Raw genomic sequence first — 16,922 nt, 5'->3', positions numbered from 1 at the left:
TCCGGGAAACAAAATAGGAACAACGTAGTACCGCTACGCGCTCCTTGTATTTAACTGTAACATACTTTGTGTACACATTACTCACACAAACTTAACACACACACACACACACACACACACACACACACACACATACACACACACGCGCGGGCGCAACTGTGTGACTACCTACGTTTACCTGGAGGCATCGGCTTTGCTCTCGTGTTTGTGTGTGTGTGTGTGTGTGTGTGTGTGTGTGTGTTTTAAGTTATATTAAGTACCTGTCCGCGTGTTTGATGCCGCGCCACAAAGAGTACCAGATGTGTCTCCCGTGAATATATGCACTTTACGCGGGAGCGCAGGGTGAGGGCGCGCCTGTAATTTCGCGACACGCTGCTAAACGCCGCCCATTTAAATATCGCGGCTCTCAATTAAGCGTACGGCCTCGAATTAAGTTAATTGTCCTTTATTATCCGCTGAGCCGCTAATTTCGATGGCGATAGTTGTAATTTCGCGTAATTTGTATGCGGAGCGGCGGCGCTTGGATTCGTCCTCCTTTCGTCCTCCGATCTTTTCTCTTTTCGACGAAATCGAGACTCGATTTTTCCTTCGCGAAGAGTCGGCTCCGAAAGATTCACATCTCTTTGCCTTACACGCGACTCTTGAGTAGCGACACCGTAGATAATTCCGTCCTGTTTCATTTGCAGGAAACACACCCTCAACTGCCACAGAATGAAGCCCGCCCTGTTTTCGGTGCTCTGCGAGATCAAGGAGAAGACAGGTGAGTGATCTCTTCCTCTCTGCACCGGCGCGGGCGTTTGCTTCTTCCCGCACGGATCATTAAACTTTATGCACTAATGACTCGCCTATTTCGCTAAAGGATGAATGGAATTTTTAAACGAGTTGATTTTGGATGCGAGAAACTCGCGTTCGCGACGCATCCTTTTTCACGGAGGGAGAGACCGTTGATTTTAATTATTCTCTCTCTCTCTCTCTCTCTCTCTCTTGCATCAGGTGGGCAATGCCACGTATTATTATATACGTATGTATTTCACTCGACACGGAAATCGAATGTTGCGAGGATGCATTATTATTTTTGCAGCGTCATTGATTATATCTGCGCACGAACGAAGTTTCATTCCATTCCCCCCTTTGCCCCCCGCTCCCGTGCGGTCCGTGTTATTGTGCGTCATAAATCACAGGTCTTATTTAAAGCGCTGACTTTCGGCGCCCGGTTCTGCGTTTAAAATTGATTTTTAAATTGCATTTTTTAACTCAAAATCGATTGGCGAGAAACCGAGACGCGAGTATGGCTTTTTACGTATACACACGCGTGCGGGGAGGAGGACGGCCTTCGGGGCCTTCGTTGCAAAAGAAACGCGACGATAATGGACGATACGGCTCTATATTTCATGGTGTATTAACGTCGATAATCGTGCTTGCCGAGACTGTCAACTGCGAATTTAATCTTCGAACGCGAAAACGAACGTAACTGCTCCATGAATAATAAACGTCGACATCCGAGCCGTTGTGGCGCGGCTCGTAAGCGCGGTAGACCGAAAATCGAAAAATCGTGAGAGATCCCTATCCGCGACAGCGCAACCCCCCGCGTTCACGCTCCCTTCAGCCACCCTTCGGTGACGCTCATCCCCTACGAGACCTATTCGAAACTCGTAAACATAATTTTTATGCGATGTTTGGATTACTTTTACGCGCGGATCAAGAGACCGCGAAACGCGCAATTATTTCTAGGGGAAACGTTGTCAAAGGGGAAAAAGAAGGAAAACGAGATCATGGGGGGGGGGGAGAAAGAAAAGAGGTAGGGGGTTGGTGGCTACGTCAAAAGTATTTGTTGTCCGTTGGGGGGTGGAAGGACCGCACCACGCCCCTCATGCCAAGCTACCCTCTTTCCCATCGCTTCTCTGGCGTGGTACGTGTGTGTGTGTGTGTGTGTGTGTGTGTGTGTGTGTGTGTGTGTGTGTGTGTGTGTGTGTGTGTGTGTGTGTGTGTGTGTGTGTGTGTGTGTGCGCGTACACGCATTCGTACAAACACAAGCGCACGGCACACACATGCAATGATAGACACGAGGGTGTCGTTGTAGCGCGGGCTGTGACGTCAACAACGACATCCCACGTTTCTGTAACGTTATGATATTTCCAAATGGGGATTGGGTGCAACCGAAACGAAAGAAGACATTTCCTTTTCGCGATTGGGGGAGAACGAGATCGTTGTGTTGATTGTTTTTCCGAGGAGTTTGAATGAGAACGCGATCGTATGTTTTGCTAACGCATCTCGCAGACCCTGTGCATTTTTGTAACTTTGTGCTTTTTCATTGTTCTTCTTGCTCCTCGCCATCGTTATATCCTCGTTGTATTCTCGTTTGTTATCATTCGTTTATACTAGGGTTTTAAATTACGCTTTACCTCCAATTCATAGGGATATTAACTTTTTTGATTCAGTGTTATACTAATTCATAGCAAAAGAAAATCTGCAGAATCTTACATTTCAGATATTTTGTTGGGAAATACATTAAAAAAAAAGTTTGGTAATAGCTACCAAATGTTAAGCAAAATAATATCAATTAAATATTTGGTTAATATAATCCAAAATTCGATTGTTCTTTAGTGCATTTATTAAATATAATCAAATTTTGTTATACTAAATATTTAGGAAAATAACATTATTTTTTATTATATTAACCAAATATTTAATTGACATTTTAGGTGGAAATTGGAAAAACTGATAAAAGTTATGGAAATTTAAATCGATTAGGGAAAATCTGAAAATGGCAGGGAAAGATATAAAAAAGGCATAAATTTGAGCTTTAGTTACAATTTCTTTAAGGGAATAAGGTTAGTCTTCAATTTTTATCGACTGAATAGCGATTTACACAGACAATTTACAGTACATAAGTACAATTTACGGAACATCAATACATTAATGCTAAATATTACTACATCAATATCACACGCATATAGACGCACAAATTTTTAAGCATTCTAATCTTTTATATTAACCATTCAGATGTTTAAAATTCTAAAAACTCATACCTTAGACCATTCCTGTTTGTGTGAAAACTACAAAATTTGTGTGTGAAGCGAATATTGGCACATTTAACAGACATCATGTTGGACTAAGAGTGGATAAAGAAGATTTAAATTTCTTTTTTAAGTTAATTTTTCGTTTTTGGTTTTTGTATAGTTGTTCGGTTAAAATTACATCGATGCTCATATTTAATTATCGTATAGAATTTTTAAATCTGTAAACACAATTTAAAAAATAGCTAAAAAAATCACGTTTAATTGATGACAGAATAATTTCAGCATACCTTTAAATGTTTTTATTTTAAAGAGTATTTACAATTTTTTAAATATTTAACATTTTTTTAATAATTAAATGCGTTAAAAATTTTGCGCACTTTACGAATCATTTTTTGTTAGAATCGGCATGTAAAATGGTTTAAGCAATAAAACGTAAACACAAGAAAAATGACCAATTACATTCAATTATTACTCGATCGTAAGAAGACAAGTCGTAATTCCATTACAAAGTCTGTCGTTGTCACATGGAACCACCCCCTCTTTGACATTCAAATTTTACTAAATTATGTACAAAATGTTTGACATTGGAGTAAAATCGCTTATAGGCAAATATTTAGAGCGGATTAAACTGAGTCGAAAAAATTTTGTACTATTTTGCAATTTTTGCAATACTTATATATGTATATGAGATAATTAAAAATCACTGAGTTTACGATCTACCGTTAAATGCGAACACACGAGAAGATGTTTGGCGCACAAGCGATATTATATTTAATGTCAGACATTTTGTATAATGGTGTCGCTATTTAACACTTAGAATCAAAGATGTTAATTTGGTAACATCTATTTTATATTTATTTGCATTTTAGTTAAGTATTTATAAAATATTCTATACTTTAAATAACAAAAGAATTTTAAAAAAATTGAAATGACTAGCGAAGTCAAAATGGTTGCAATGTTCTAGTGTTTCTAGTGTTAAATAAAAAAATTTTTTAGGTGTGATTAATTTATTTTTAAAACAATTTAACTGATTGACTTGCAATTTTACCTTTTTTTTAGACATTAATAAACTAGAGTTTGACGTTAGATTTTTTTTACAATGTTTAGTTTTTTACAGTCGAACACGAGTAAAATTTATAGCGAAAAATTGCTTTGACCAGTTGACATTTTGTTTAACCACTATTTTTAAAAATGGCAGCACGAGATTTATGTTTCAGTTTTACCATAAGCTTGTGTCATTTTGCTTTCTGATAAGTCTTGTAACGGGATAGCAGTCATGATAAATATTGTTTTTAAAAACTTTAGAAAAAAAACTTGAATAACGATTTTATTTTATATTATTTTTAAATACAATTTATATATAAATATCGCACGAATAGAAAAAAGTATAATATTTACAATAGAATAAACATGACTTTTCTATCTTTTTTGTTTTTTAATAAAAAATTTGCAAAATTAGGCTTTGTTTTGACCCGTTTGGTGTAAAAATGTGCAAATTGTGTTTTTTTAAGGAGGTTCATGCACGGCTCTAATCAATAGACACGAATTTTCTAAGTTATTATTTTATTCATATACAAAGTATATGAATGAATAATGTATAAAAATAAATTATTTTTAAGATACTTTAAATAAGTTTTTAATGTTTTTCTTTTATAAACTGTCGGCATTGCACATATTTTTTGTGGTTATTAAAAAGTATGTGATTCATATTTTTATACTTTAATTTTTGGTTTATATCCTCAGTAATTACTGAAAGAAAAGTTTATACTTCCGGTGAAAATTTGAACGACTCTCATATGAACTGTATTAAAATTTTGAAACTTTGAGATTTTATCTAGCATATATGGCCGGCAAGCTTATCTCATATTTCACGAGAAAGTGTATTGTCACTTAAATAATAGTTTTCGTAAGTTGGAGCTAAATCTACAGTATTTCGCTATGTACATGAACCTTAAGTCGAAATCTAATTTCATTTCTTTGTTTGAATTAAATTGACAAAATTTTATTCGGAATTAAAACGAATTAAATTTAATCGATACGTAACTTTAATTAACAACATTATTATTAGATTGAATATTAATATTTATATACTATATATTATATACAAAAGAATTATTATATTGTAAGAAAAATAATATTGATTATATAAAAAGTTTTTTAAAATATTATTTTACAAGATGTTAACATATGTAATTCGTATTTACATTTGTTAAACTCGAAATTTTATTCCGATAGTTTGGATCATAAAATTCGAATGAGAATTTTAAACCAAATTGAATTTTATTTGATTCAATTTGATTCATATTTGATTTGTGTGCACATCTGTCTAGATATGTATCGTTTATTTGCTGCAACAACATAACCCAGAAAACCAAATTTTCTAATTTGAGTGTATTGTATCATTTAATAATATTTTTATAAATGAGATTTTTGTATAACGATTTGATCTCCTGATTGTCAAGGAACAAAAACATCATTGATTTAACATATGGATTCTTTTCATCAAAATTTTTTTTCATACAATTAAAAAATACCCATTTTTTAGTTATATTATTGTAAAGAGCTATATGTTCTAAGAATACTAATTGTTTAAGGAAAGTTCTACTGTCATTTAGAAAATATGAAGAAGTCAAAGATTTTCAAAATTAATGTTTTGTTACATGTGCGCCGAAAGTGATTTGTTTTGTGTTACTTTTTTTTGTGTATAAAATCGCCAATTTTAGCACTTTAACATTAATGCACAGTTCTTGTTTTCTAATAGATGACATGAATCGTGGCGGAAAACATTCCAGCATGACTTTTTCAGCACGTTTGATCATTTTCATACTCGCATGCACGTCATCTTACGACACATATGCTAACTCGTAAAATTACCGACATCTTCGCCATCTCGTGACGCGCATACGATAATTCTCGCAAAATTACCGACGGTTCATCGCTTTCGCGAATCTAACCTAATCTTGGCTAATCTGTCAATTCATGAGGATCTAAGACACTCAAGGGATCATATTTTTATGCAGGTAACAAAAAAGATGGTGTGCAACACGGGCGGATCGGATGAGAGTAAACACACTCATGCTAAAAAGACCAACTTTCCGCCCTTGTTACACAATGTACCATTCTGTGTTAAAATTCTGATTGGCGATATTTAAAAAAACTGAGGTGTGTGTTTGTGATACCGAAGATTATATTTTTATTATACATATATATCCCGCAGATTTCGATTCTTTTATATAAAATGTTTAAGTCTAGATCTCATTAGTGTTTAAATTAGTATTATTAAAATAAATAAAAAGTTGACGCATTGAATGACGACTTAATAACATATAGACTGCATTGAAAGCACTTTATTTTTTGATGCAAAATAATGACGATGGGATAAGAGCCAAGAACAACAGAGAAAGGTTTTCGATTTGAATTTATCGTAAACAAAAAAGGCGTCAAAGTACGATGAGCACTCGAGACGATGAACCGTTTTAACGGTCCTGTATCTTTTATGAGTACCAGCCCGGCTGCGTGAAGTGCCACACGCGTACACGCGGAAAAATGTACCGAGCGCTTTCTCCCCTTCGCGTTATACGAAGAGGAAAAGAGACGCAAGATAGTCGTAGTCGAGTTTATGGGCGATGGCTGACGAGGCAGTGAAAAAGTACTAAACCAAGAAGAGCAGATAAACGCTATGTTAAGCAGACCGTTTTACCAGCCATTTAATATAATCGGCTCTCTCGCGTGCGCCATTCAGATAACTTCGGATCAAGATCGTACAAAGTGAGATCGTTCTCCTTTGTAACTGAGACTTTATCCCTTTGTCTTTTACCGACAATCATCACGCTATTATATGTATATGTAATATTACGAATTTTTATTTGACTATCTTCAACCTCGTCGGCCTTTCAAGGAAGAACTTACGTGTGAAATTCTGCGAGGATTCGGAGTCTCCACTGTTATATAAAAGCTTAATTGTATAGGCTTAAACATTATAATATTCGCTTCTCAAGTTTTCAAAAGTTTTCTTTTGCAATTATATTGAATTAACGTTAAAAATAAAAAAATTGTATGAATTTTTTTCGTTATTTATAAAAATTATTTTTTACATGTAACAGTTTGTTTTTAAACTAAAACAGATTTATTATATATTCCAACAAATTTTACTTTTGAATTAATAGATAACTTTAAATCTTGATCAACAACCACTAAAATTATTTCTTCTAAAAATAAATTAGACATGGAAAAGTTCCATCTTGACGCGTATTATAGTAATATAGTAAATAAATCGTATGACAGTTTCGTTCGTGATGTAATTTAATACTCTTGTAATGATTGGAGGTTTTAATTTTGTGCTACTCCGGAAATCTAAGTAGGTACGCTCGCACTTGGCGCTAATTGTACAATCCAATTACGAGACACGCAACTAGACAACTCGTTCGATTCGCGCTAATGGACCGTCCTACTTCCTCGAATATCACCTCTGGCGATCGATCGGGCTCTAAGAGGCAGTCAGCCTCTGACTACGATTTGTCACGGTCAAATTGGAAGAGGCGCTTTCCTTCTGTAACGCGCTGCTGATCTTCGAAGACCTGTTTCGGGCGAACACATACCGCTCAGGACGATTTCCCGTGGGGCGCGCGTAGATCCTGAAATACCGAAAGGAATGGAGAGACACGCCGGCCCTCGAAATCCGCGGGATTTCTCTACTCGCCTTTCAACCGTTGGCCCCCAATCCCTTTTTTTCTTTCGTCTTCTTTCTCTCATGTGCGGACAGCTCTTTAGTCCACATAGAGCAGCTGGCATAATCCCTCTCGCGTGGTGCATCGAAAAAATTTGAAGGATATCAGATCGTGCGGGGCGACGTTTGAGACAGGGGAGGGAAGGACTAAAATCCGAGACCTGGTTGTGATAAATAGTCATCTCGATTATCGGGTGCAGGAATCGCCGGACGATGAACCTTTCGGCGCGTACGGTAAAACAAAATTAATTCGCGGCCAAAACAGATAATTCGGCCGAATAATAATCTGCGTCGCTGCCATTAATCACGAATCGGCTGATATTGATTTTACGAGCGGCGCGCAATCCGATTGGCTGACTTTACTTACGGTCCGTCATTGCGTATATGATGCACGTGAGTTTCGTGCGGTGTAATCGAGTTACACGTAGGGTGGTCCTGTGCGTGGATTAGCCCGTCGATTCACGGAGAATTTATTTAATTTAGGACATCGCCACCGCGACGCACACTCTCGATCCTCTGCAGTTTTGAAACAATGGTGGTTCGCGCAAATAATTAAAAATCCATACTCGATTTGGCCGTTGACCAACAGGCAACTTCCGTGCCGTGCACAATGTTTCTCATTGTTGTTTTCATGTAGCAATGTTGATATTGTTAATATAGCACGGTCTTCATCAGGAGAATTTTATTTAAGCGTCAGTAAGAGTAATCGACTCGAAAGACATTTTATTTAGCTAGGAACAACGAGTAGATGTTGCGAAAATTTTATTCGGAGGCATGACCTTTCGCGCTGCGTTGCATGATATGATAATATTAATTCGAGAGGCAAAACGGAGAACTGAGCCCACGTGAGTCGAGCGCATTGCGTTTTGTTGCAACCGGCCGACCTTGATTTCGCGGAGCGCGTTTCAGCGCGCTGGAGATTCAACCCCCGTCCTTTATCTCCCGTAATTAATGGCTCCATTTGCCTCCATTTATTACGCGAGTACGACATCGAACTGTCTTCAACACGCTGGATGAGCACGCTCGCTTCGCCGATTCTTCGTCACAATAAAAAATGCTTTCGATATACATTTCCCACGTTGGAGACGAACATTTTACGCCGATCTCGAAAATCGCAGAATCTCAATTAAAAAGAAATTTTAATTATTACATTTAACATGTAATGCTCTGCGTTCGTGTCACCGAGATGAAATTTACTCGCTGAGAACGTAAAGAAGTAGGCGGTTCGGAGAAGTTTGATCGTATGCGTTGCGTTCTGTTATTATTACAATGTACGAAACGTGGCTTCGGTTTTCGAGAGGTTGACGCCGCTCATTCTGGCTCCAGTTGGAATGTCGTTCCCCTAGCTTCGCTTTCCTTTTCTTATTGTACCCGCGTCTTTCGTGTTCTCTTCCCTTTCTTTCTCTCTCTCCCTCTCACTATCCTTTTCTCCCTTTCTAGTTCCATCTCCGTCTCTTCTTCATCCATGATACTCGCATGCAGATGGGGTTCCAGCATCCCAAGGTGAACCGGAGTTCCTTGGCCCCTTTCCCCCTCTTTCTCTCTCTCTCTCTCTCTCTCTCTCTCTCTCTCTCTCGCTTCTCCTCTCTGTGTCTCTCCCCTTCTCATCCTCTCAAGTCTCGAACTTTGCGGAGTCGACTAACGAGATTTGTCCGATTCGAGCGAGTCCGCTGTAATGTGCACGCACTGATTTATTGCAAAAAACTCGCACGCTCGCGGTAAATCGCGGCCTCCCTTTCGTTAGCGTAGGGAAACGTTTCTTAACGAGCACACATTCGTTCCCCCGTACTCGTTCCTCATGCCACCACGAAACGTGAGCCTTGTGAATTCTCATGAGTCGCTTTAATTAACTTCGCCGATTACGCGTCACGTATTCGCTAATTATGGCGCGTGAAGCGGCTCGCCGTGACGGGCAAAAGACGGCGGCAATACGCGCGCGAGTTATTATGCATTGTGTGCCCAGACGCTGATAAAGACATGGTCGTATTATCAAGTAGCGGAATTACCGTAATGCTTGCTTTACAGATAACGTAAGCATACATTGTTCGCGAGAGTTAATGCGGGCGCTGTTGTTTCGAGCATTATCGGCGAAAGTGTCGTGTCTTGGAGTTGTTTTTTTCAATTATTGCTTTTTCTTCTTTATTCAGATTGTTACTTGCTCAGGCTAACAAGTCATGACTGACATTCGTTCAATTTAAGATCCATATACAATGAGGAATTTTAGGACGTTAGGTTGTAAGGAACTTACTTCCAGTTTAGAAGGTCATAGCAGTAGCCGTAAGCGAAATGGATTATTTCTATTTTGCTACTGTCTACGGCCTACGGCATACGTCGCATCTTGCAGGAGAAAAGGCAAAAAGCACAGTCAAAATAAAAGGCACAGTCCAATTTTTCTTATATCCATATTATTTATACTTCTCATACGATAAAATTAGGCTCACTCGACGCGTTTTCGACGCATAAAATGCGTGAATTATCTTGTTTGCTGTCACTATTATCATGTGTATAGACAAGGTTGTAGAAATTACGGTACTGCATCCGTTCTACTACTTTACTGCTTACTGCCAGTTCTATTGTAGACGGACTTTTAAGGTCCGTCTACAATGGCAGTAGTAATAACGTTGTCAGTAAAAACTGACCAATTATAGTTGAGTGCAAGAAGAATAATCGAATATAATTGGTCAATTCTTATGGTTTGCGGCTTACAACCTTACTACTTTAGAGAATCATTTAGATGCGTCATGTAGAGGAGCATTTTTAAGCGCGGGAACTTCTTACGTACCGGTCGTGGCACCGATACGAGGAAACAAAAAGAAGATCCGTGAAAACGAAGGGAGGAGAGAGAGAGAGAAAGAGAGAGAGAGAGAGAGAGAGAGAGAGAGAGAGAGAGAGAGAGAGAGAGAGAGAGAGAGAGAGAGAGAGAGAGAGAAAGAGAGAAGATGAAAAGCTATTGTGCTGTCAAGTCGTACACGATAGTTGCAATGCGTACCGTTAACGGAATTGCATTTAAGTCCCTTTAATTGCGCGGAGTTGCTGACCGGAAGTCGTCGTTATGGTCATTGCTCTCACGGCGGGGCCACACTTTTATTATTCAACGCTTTAATTTGAGGCTGATAGCGAGCGCTTCGTTAAAGTGTATTTTCCCGAGTGTAAAAATCCCTTTGAGGCGGATCGATTACTCGAGTTTCCGTCAAACAAACAGATCCACTTGGCTATTCTAGCATCGAACAACGAATATCTAGCGATGAGAGGGAGACACTTTGCGGAATTTGTCGTGCGTGTGACGTGCCACGGGTGTGTGGTAGCGTGTGTATATCTACGAGCGCAGGAGGTCGATTTAACAAACCATACGTTACGCCACGATAAAATCTCGCAAACCTATAAACTTCGAGCTCGAGCTAGGTGCGGGTACGTTATATCATAAAAATCCCGTAAAATAAGCTCGTAAACTGAACGAGGGAAAGAGAGGAAAAAGGGAAAGAGAAGGAAAAAGGGGGCCTAGTGTTGTCGCGATGCACTATAAACTCTTCTCGCGAATACGCGTTCACGCGTGTCGTGCGCGCACGCGTGCGTGCATGATATTTTACAGTTTCGTATATTCGAGATCACAAAATTTAGATTACGAACGAGATTACTCATAAATGTGAGTAACAAGAAAAAGTAATATTTAGTAACACACAATTCTTTTTTTGTAGTATCACACTCGTCAGTGTGTCATTCCATTGATTCTAGGCTCCAAAGTTATGAAATGTTTATTACATAATATGTTATAAAAATGTGACGGTGTTGCATAATGAATCGAAGAGAAACAGGACATGGTAATGTGGGATTCCTACAAAAATAGATTTGAAAATTGGTTTTGTTTAATACTTAGAAGTACAATATTTTGTTGTAAAATTATATGTTATAGATATATAATTAATTTATTTGAAATAAAGAATAAATATTGTAGAATATATGTAAATATATATAAATACAGAACTTTTTGACTATAAAGACTATAATACTAAAAATATCTATAATATAAATTGTACATTAGCAATGAAACTATAATTAACTTATCAAATGAGTACTTTGATAAAGATAAGTACTTTGAAAACTTTGATAAAGAGGCCATAAGCTTATTGAGGCGTCAAGGAATTGCATTAGCAAAGTCTCATGCTATTATTAAACTTTGCATAAGTCGAAATATGTACAGCCAAATAAAACATTAAATAAACACAAAAAGACCACTTAAATGTACAAATATATTTGTATGATGATACGTCCAAGTTAAAAAAAAGAGTGTGTGTGATTTAATGCTAAAATATATCTTGAGAAAGTTTTGAAATACTCAAAAATAATTTATAACAAATGTTGGCTATTCTATATTAGCATATTAGCGCCATTACATAACAGTGAGCTACAAGTAATTTTTATCAAATGACACACCAATTGTTTTCATCTATAGAGATTTGATTCAGAAACCCAAAAGGAAACAATATATGTTAAAAGAAATAATTTAATACTGTTTAAACCATTTACATAAAATTTTTAACTTGAAGGAAGAAATGATAAACTATATCATAAATAATGCATTTTCGCACGATTAATTCATGCATATGTACATATAGTTATACATAGTAGTTAACATAAAATTTCCGCAAAAATTAAACATAAGTCTAGTTTTTAAAATTTTTTAATAAATATATCTGTAAAATATGAATCGTAATTTGAAGCTTTGTTTTATTTTGTTCAGAGAAAAATGATCATATTTATATAAAGAAAAAAAATGTAAAAAATGTTTTTTCAAGAGCAATTCATAAAATTTTGTAAAAAAATACAAAAAAATTTATAGTCTAATAAATACTTTAAATAATATTATTTTCTTTATCTTTAGCATTAATAATAGTATATTATAAAAAGAAAGTTAAAAGTAAATATAAAATATTATACATGTAAGATAAATAGAGAGTAAATATAAAATTCCCAAAACGTACATAATTTCTACAAGAACCAAACAAGTTTAGGGATTTTTTATTCTTTTTTTTGCTGGATTTTCAAAATATTAATAAAATCTGCAATATATTTCTACTTTTACTTGCCCGGAAAAAAATTATCATATGTGCACAATGAACGATTTGAAGATGAGGAGTCTTTGTTCCCTAAAAATTTAACTTTTTGAAGTTGATTAGTTTTTGTAGGAAACTCCTCAGTTGAATTGCTCGTCATATTCGATGTGTGTACATTGGACAATGCGTTTTCTAAATTAATATAGATGGTTTAGATAACTTTTATGTTTTATGCATGAACTATTATAAATGCATGTACACTTTACGCTTCTATCCGATTCGATTTATCGGTACGCTGGTTCGGTTAGGTCGGCGATCTTAGATTATCTCGATGCGTTCACGTCTTGATGTGGACGAGAGAGGAAGAGTGATCCTTCGAGAAGCTAATTGGAAGACTCTCGAGGGCTACTCTCGGCGGCTCCTATACGCGCGGCGCGCCATGGGCCGGCGTCCTCTTAATCGTATGGTAATTCTATGGAGATTGCATGGGGCGAGGAGAAGCTCGTAGTTCGGGATCGTTAGGCCCTTTTCGTCCCCGCTGAGACCTAAACTCGCTCTACCTCCTTCCTACTAACAACGTTCCGCTATCCGGCTTCCAATCACTCCCGCTCCTTACCTATCATCTTCGTCGTTCCCGAAGAAACCTATTTCTTGTTTCGCTCATCTCGTTGCCTCTGTCAAAAATAAATCCAAAAGCTATAATTAACTCACTTGTACCTTGCCGCAAATTGTACTCCGCGAGAGATGTCAGTTAACCCGCGATTTAGTTCTTTCGCGCGATAAAGACGAAAGCGCGTCCGTATTGTATGTACAAGTTTCTATATATATTGCATTCACGTAACGTTTATATCTAATCCGTTTACCTTACTTAATTTAATTTATAATTAAATTAGTTAATTATAAGATCTTTGCTGGAAGAAAATTATTAATACATTGTAAAATACAATGTCAGTTATCTGACGAGATACAGCTCTCGCAGCTTTACCGTCAAAGTTCCACCTTCCTCCGGCGCGTTTTCCCTCTTATATTCTTCCTCTGGTAGAGACCCAAAGTGACAAGTGAATGGCGTGCCACCCTCGAAAGGGGAGGGGATAACAATAACCTCCGTGCTGCTGCTCCTCGCCGCGAAATAAGTATCATACTGTCTCGTTTTCATATATATGTGTGTGTGTGTGTGTGTGTGTGTGTGTGTGTGCGTGTGCGTGTGCGTGTGCGTGTGCGTGTGTGTGTGTGTGTGTGTGTGTGTGTGTGTGTGTGTGTGTGTGTGTGTGTGTGTGTGTGTGTGTGTGTGTGTATGCAGGCGACTCCAGACACGCGACGACCTCACAATCGCCACTGTCAGTCCTCGTCGGAAAGAAGCCTGCGATTACACGCGTGTGTATGCGTATACGTGTATGTACGTACGTGTGTACGTGCGCTATGGACGCCACTTACTCTGTCGCGCGCAAATGCGAGCGTTATCGTTGATCTAACTCCAATTCCAATTCCGTCTGAGTACCAGATGACAGGAGAGTGACAGCTCATCCTCAATGCGAGTTGTCCCTTCCCTCCCTTTCCCCTGTCGTCCGTCATCGAAGGAATATATCGGGCATAATTTTATCGCAAATCAAATTAGAGACCGCCGGCACCGCCGGCGTTGTTTCCCGCCTCATCGACCGCCGCCGTCGCGTGTTATCTTTACGTCAACCTCGCGACGCGCCGGTACCTCGGTAGCATTTTTTCTTTCTCTTTTTTTTTACGAGAGCAATTTTAATTTCTGATTCAGCGATAATCGTCTATTATTATTCCTCTCCGATACCTATTCGAATTTGAGTATCGCGTAGCTGGATTAGCTGGAATGTATCCGCGATACCGCGCGGTTGGTAGCCCCCGCGACTTTGCTTCTCATTTTTGTAGTAGTAGTAGTAGTAGTAGTAGTGCAATGCGCACGCCATTTACGAGGCGGTGCATAGAGCAGCGAAGGAGATGCTCGCGGCGTACGAAATGTAGCCGCGGACGCATAACGGCGGAGAGGTGCCGGCGGATAAAAGAGCGAGAGAAGAAAAAGCACGCGGAGGATGAGGAGGGAGCTTGGTGGGATAGAGCGAGAGGAAACGCGAAGGAGCTTCCATCTCGGGCTCGAGATTTCATTAAAATTCATGAACCGTACGCGACTTGCGCCTCTCTCTCGCGCCGCGGTAGTCTGAGTTTTGCGCGGTACAGCCACCGACAACGTGGACGAACGAGAAGAAAGGAGAAAAAGAGAGAGAGAGAGAGAGAGAGAGAGAGAGAGAGAGAGAGAGAGAGAGAGAGAGAGAGAGCAAGGGCGGTGAAGAACAGAAAAGCGACAGGGCAGGGGGAACGAGGTAGCGAGCGACGTCAGCTATGAATAATACAGGGAACTTCTAATTGCGCGAGACAAAACTCCGCGTAGTTCGAAACTTTCGTCCCGGCTACGACGGTCGGGAGAAGGAACTTTCGCAACTCTCGCAAAACTTACCGCTTGTTTTACCGTTGTCGGCCCTCTCTCTCTCTCTCTCTCTCTCTCTCTCTCTCTCTCTCCTCTCGTCCGTCCGTATACGCGCCGCCGCCGTGTCGTCTCGCCGGAAGTCAGTGCGGAAACGTCGCGGCTCTCTTTATACCGTTCGTTCTTCTACTGGTCGCATCCGCGCGTGTCTCTAGCTATCACCACGGAATCTCCGCGAACTTTGTTCTCCTTCGTTCCGCTGTTTGCGATCTCCCATGGAATTCGCTCAGAAATACCAGAAAGATGCCGTTCGTCTACTTGTTTTTGTTCGATTACAATCAGCGAGCCTCGTAATTGTTATCTAGGTAAAACGAAAAATGATATCGTGAAAAATGAAATGGCTATAGTTGTTACAACAATATTCTTTATACAATAATAGTAAGTTAATTATTTACCAACCGATAAATGTTCTGAACATAAAGTTAAGATTGCTTATCTTGGCCTGCAGCGGATCTTGGTGCTGAATATAATTTTTCTATTAATTTAATATTCTTAGCTTATAAACTGTGCGTTGACAATTTTTTAAGTCTTGAAACACAGTTACTAACTATGTACATAGATATCGATGCTCAGAAGCATCCTTAAGATTCCCTCTTTTCTCGAGAAAACTAAATAATATTCCTTGTGTTTTGAAAAGAATGTGAATTGAAGTTATCGATATTACATTGATATTACATTGAACAGCTGTTAAGATATGCTTATCTGTACGGTTTTCACGACCGTAGTTTTAATAATAAGTAACATTCGATACTCGTATATATTGCCTCAACCGAAAGATTATTATCTTTAATGTAATCTACAGAACAAATAGTAGAATTGAGAGACATTCCAGGTTCCAATTGCACGGCACAGCACTGAAAGTTCAGTTTCGTTACAGAAATAGCATAGACAGCAACAGTAGGTGAAGAATTTTCACGTACAATAATTTACGTTATATTGTGAACCTTTTTGTGCATATTATTTATATCTCAGTCGGCGAAATGTCTAGTATGTCGGCAGATTTAACAAATGTGTTCGCATTAAACACTGTTCTTTGTGCAGAGTCTATCGATACTCAAAGCTAATAATAGAAGATTGGCGACAGATTTTGCTCGATTTTTGCTGCCAATCAAATTGCTAAGTTGCAAGACTTGTTCTTGCTACTAATTTATTGCTAACTACTGCATGTGAACAGGTTCTATTATATTTTTGATAGCATTCTGTCATCGTCATCTGATATGATTATATTATAATATTGTACATTATTATGATTAAATTATGGTAACATAGCTACACTTGCTAAGATTGGACAACCAATCAAGTCGCATCTAGAATGCTATTTCCTGTTTCGTACATGGAAAGACTTTTCTCTATAAAATTGATTCTAAAAATGAATCGCAGAACAATATCATATTTTGAAGAATTTTATGTAATTTTTATGTAAATAGTATGTGAATAGAATGTTAACCTAGGTTATACACATTTATTTTTTATGGATATGGTTTTTACATTTGGAGATCCAAATTCTTTTCCAAATCAATCTTTTCAGTATAAAGTTCGAGAAAATTACGAATAACGATTGATTTTTTTAAAATCAATTAAACGAACTAAATAATACATTTATTTATTCACAATTGGAA

At 38.0% G+C, this 16,922-nt stretch overlaps 1 protein-coding gene across 7 annotated transcripts in view; it reads left to right on the top strand.

Annotated features, from left to right (window-relative positions):
* Positions 1 to 16,922, top strand: part of LOC105838247 (homeobox protein extradenticle) — an 82,209-nt gene that overhangs the window by 3,297 nt on the left and 61,990 nt on the right. For all 7 annotated transcript variants that reach the window (XM_012683673.3, XM_012683676.3, XM_012683672.3 and 4 more), the window contains exon 2: positions 687 to 760. In XM_012683673.3, coding sequence (XP_012539127.1) covers positions 687 to 760 — 74 coding nt within the window. The remainder of the gene's footprint in view (positions 1 to 686; positions 761 to 16,922) is intronic.

Source organism: Monomorium pharaonis, chromosome 6 (genome assembly GCF_013373865.1).
Source record: "Monomorium pharaonis isolate MP-MQ-018 chromosome 6, ASM1337386v2, whole genome shotgun sequence".
Taxonomy (NCBI): Eukaryota; Metazoa; Arthropoda; class Insecta; order Hymenoptera; family Formicidae; genus Monomorium; species Monomorium pharaonis.
The sequence above is the reverse complement of the archived record's forward strand: the minus strand, read 5'-3'. Positions and strand labels throughout refer to the sequence as shown.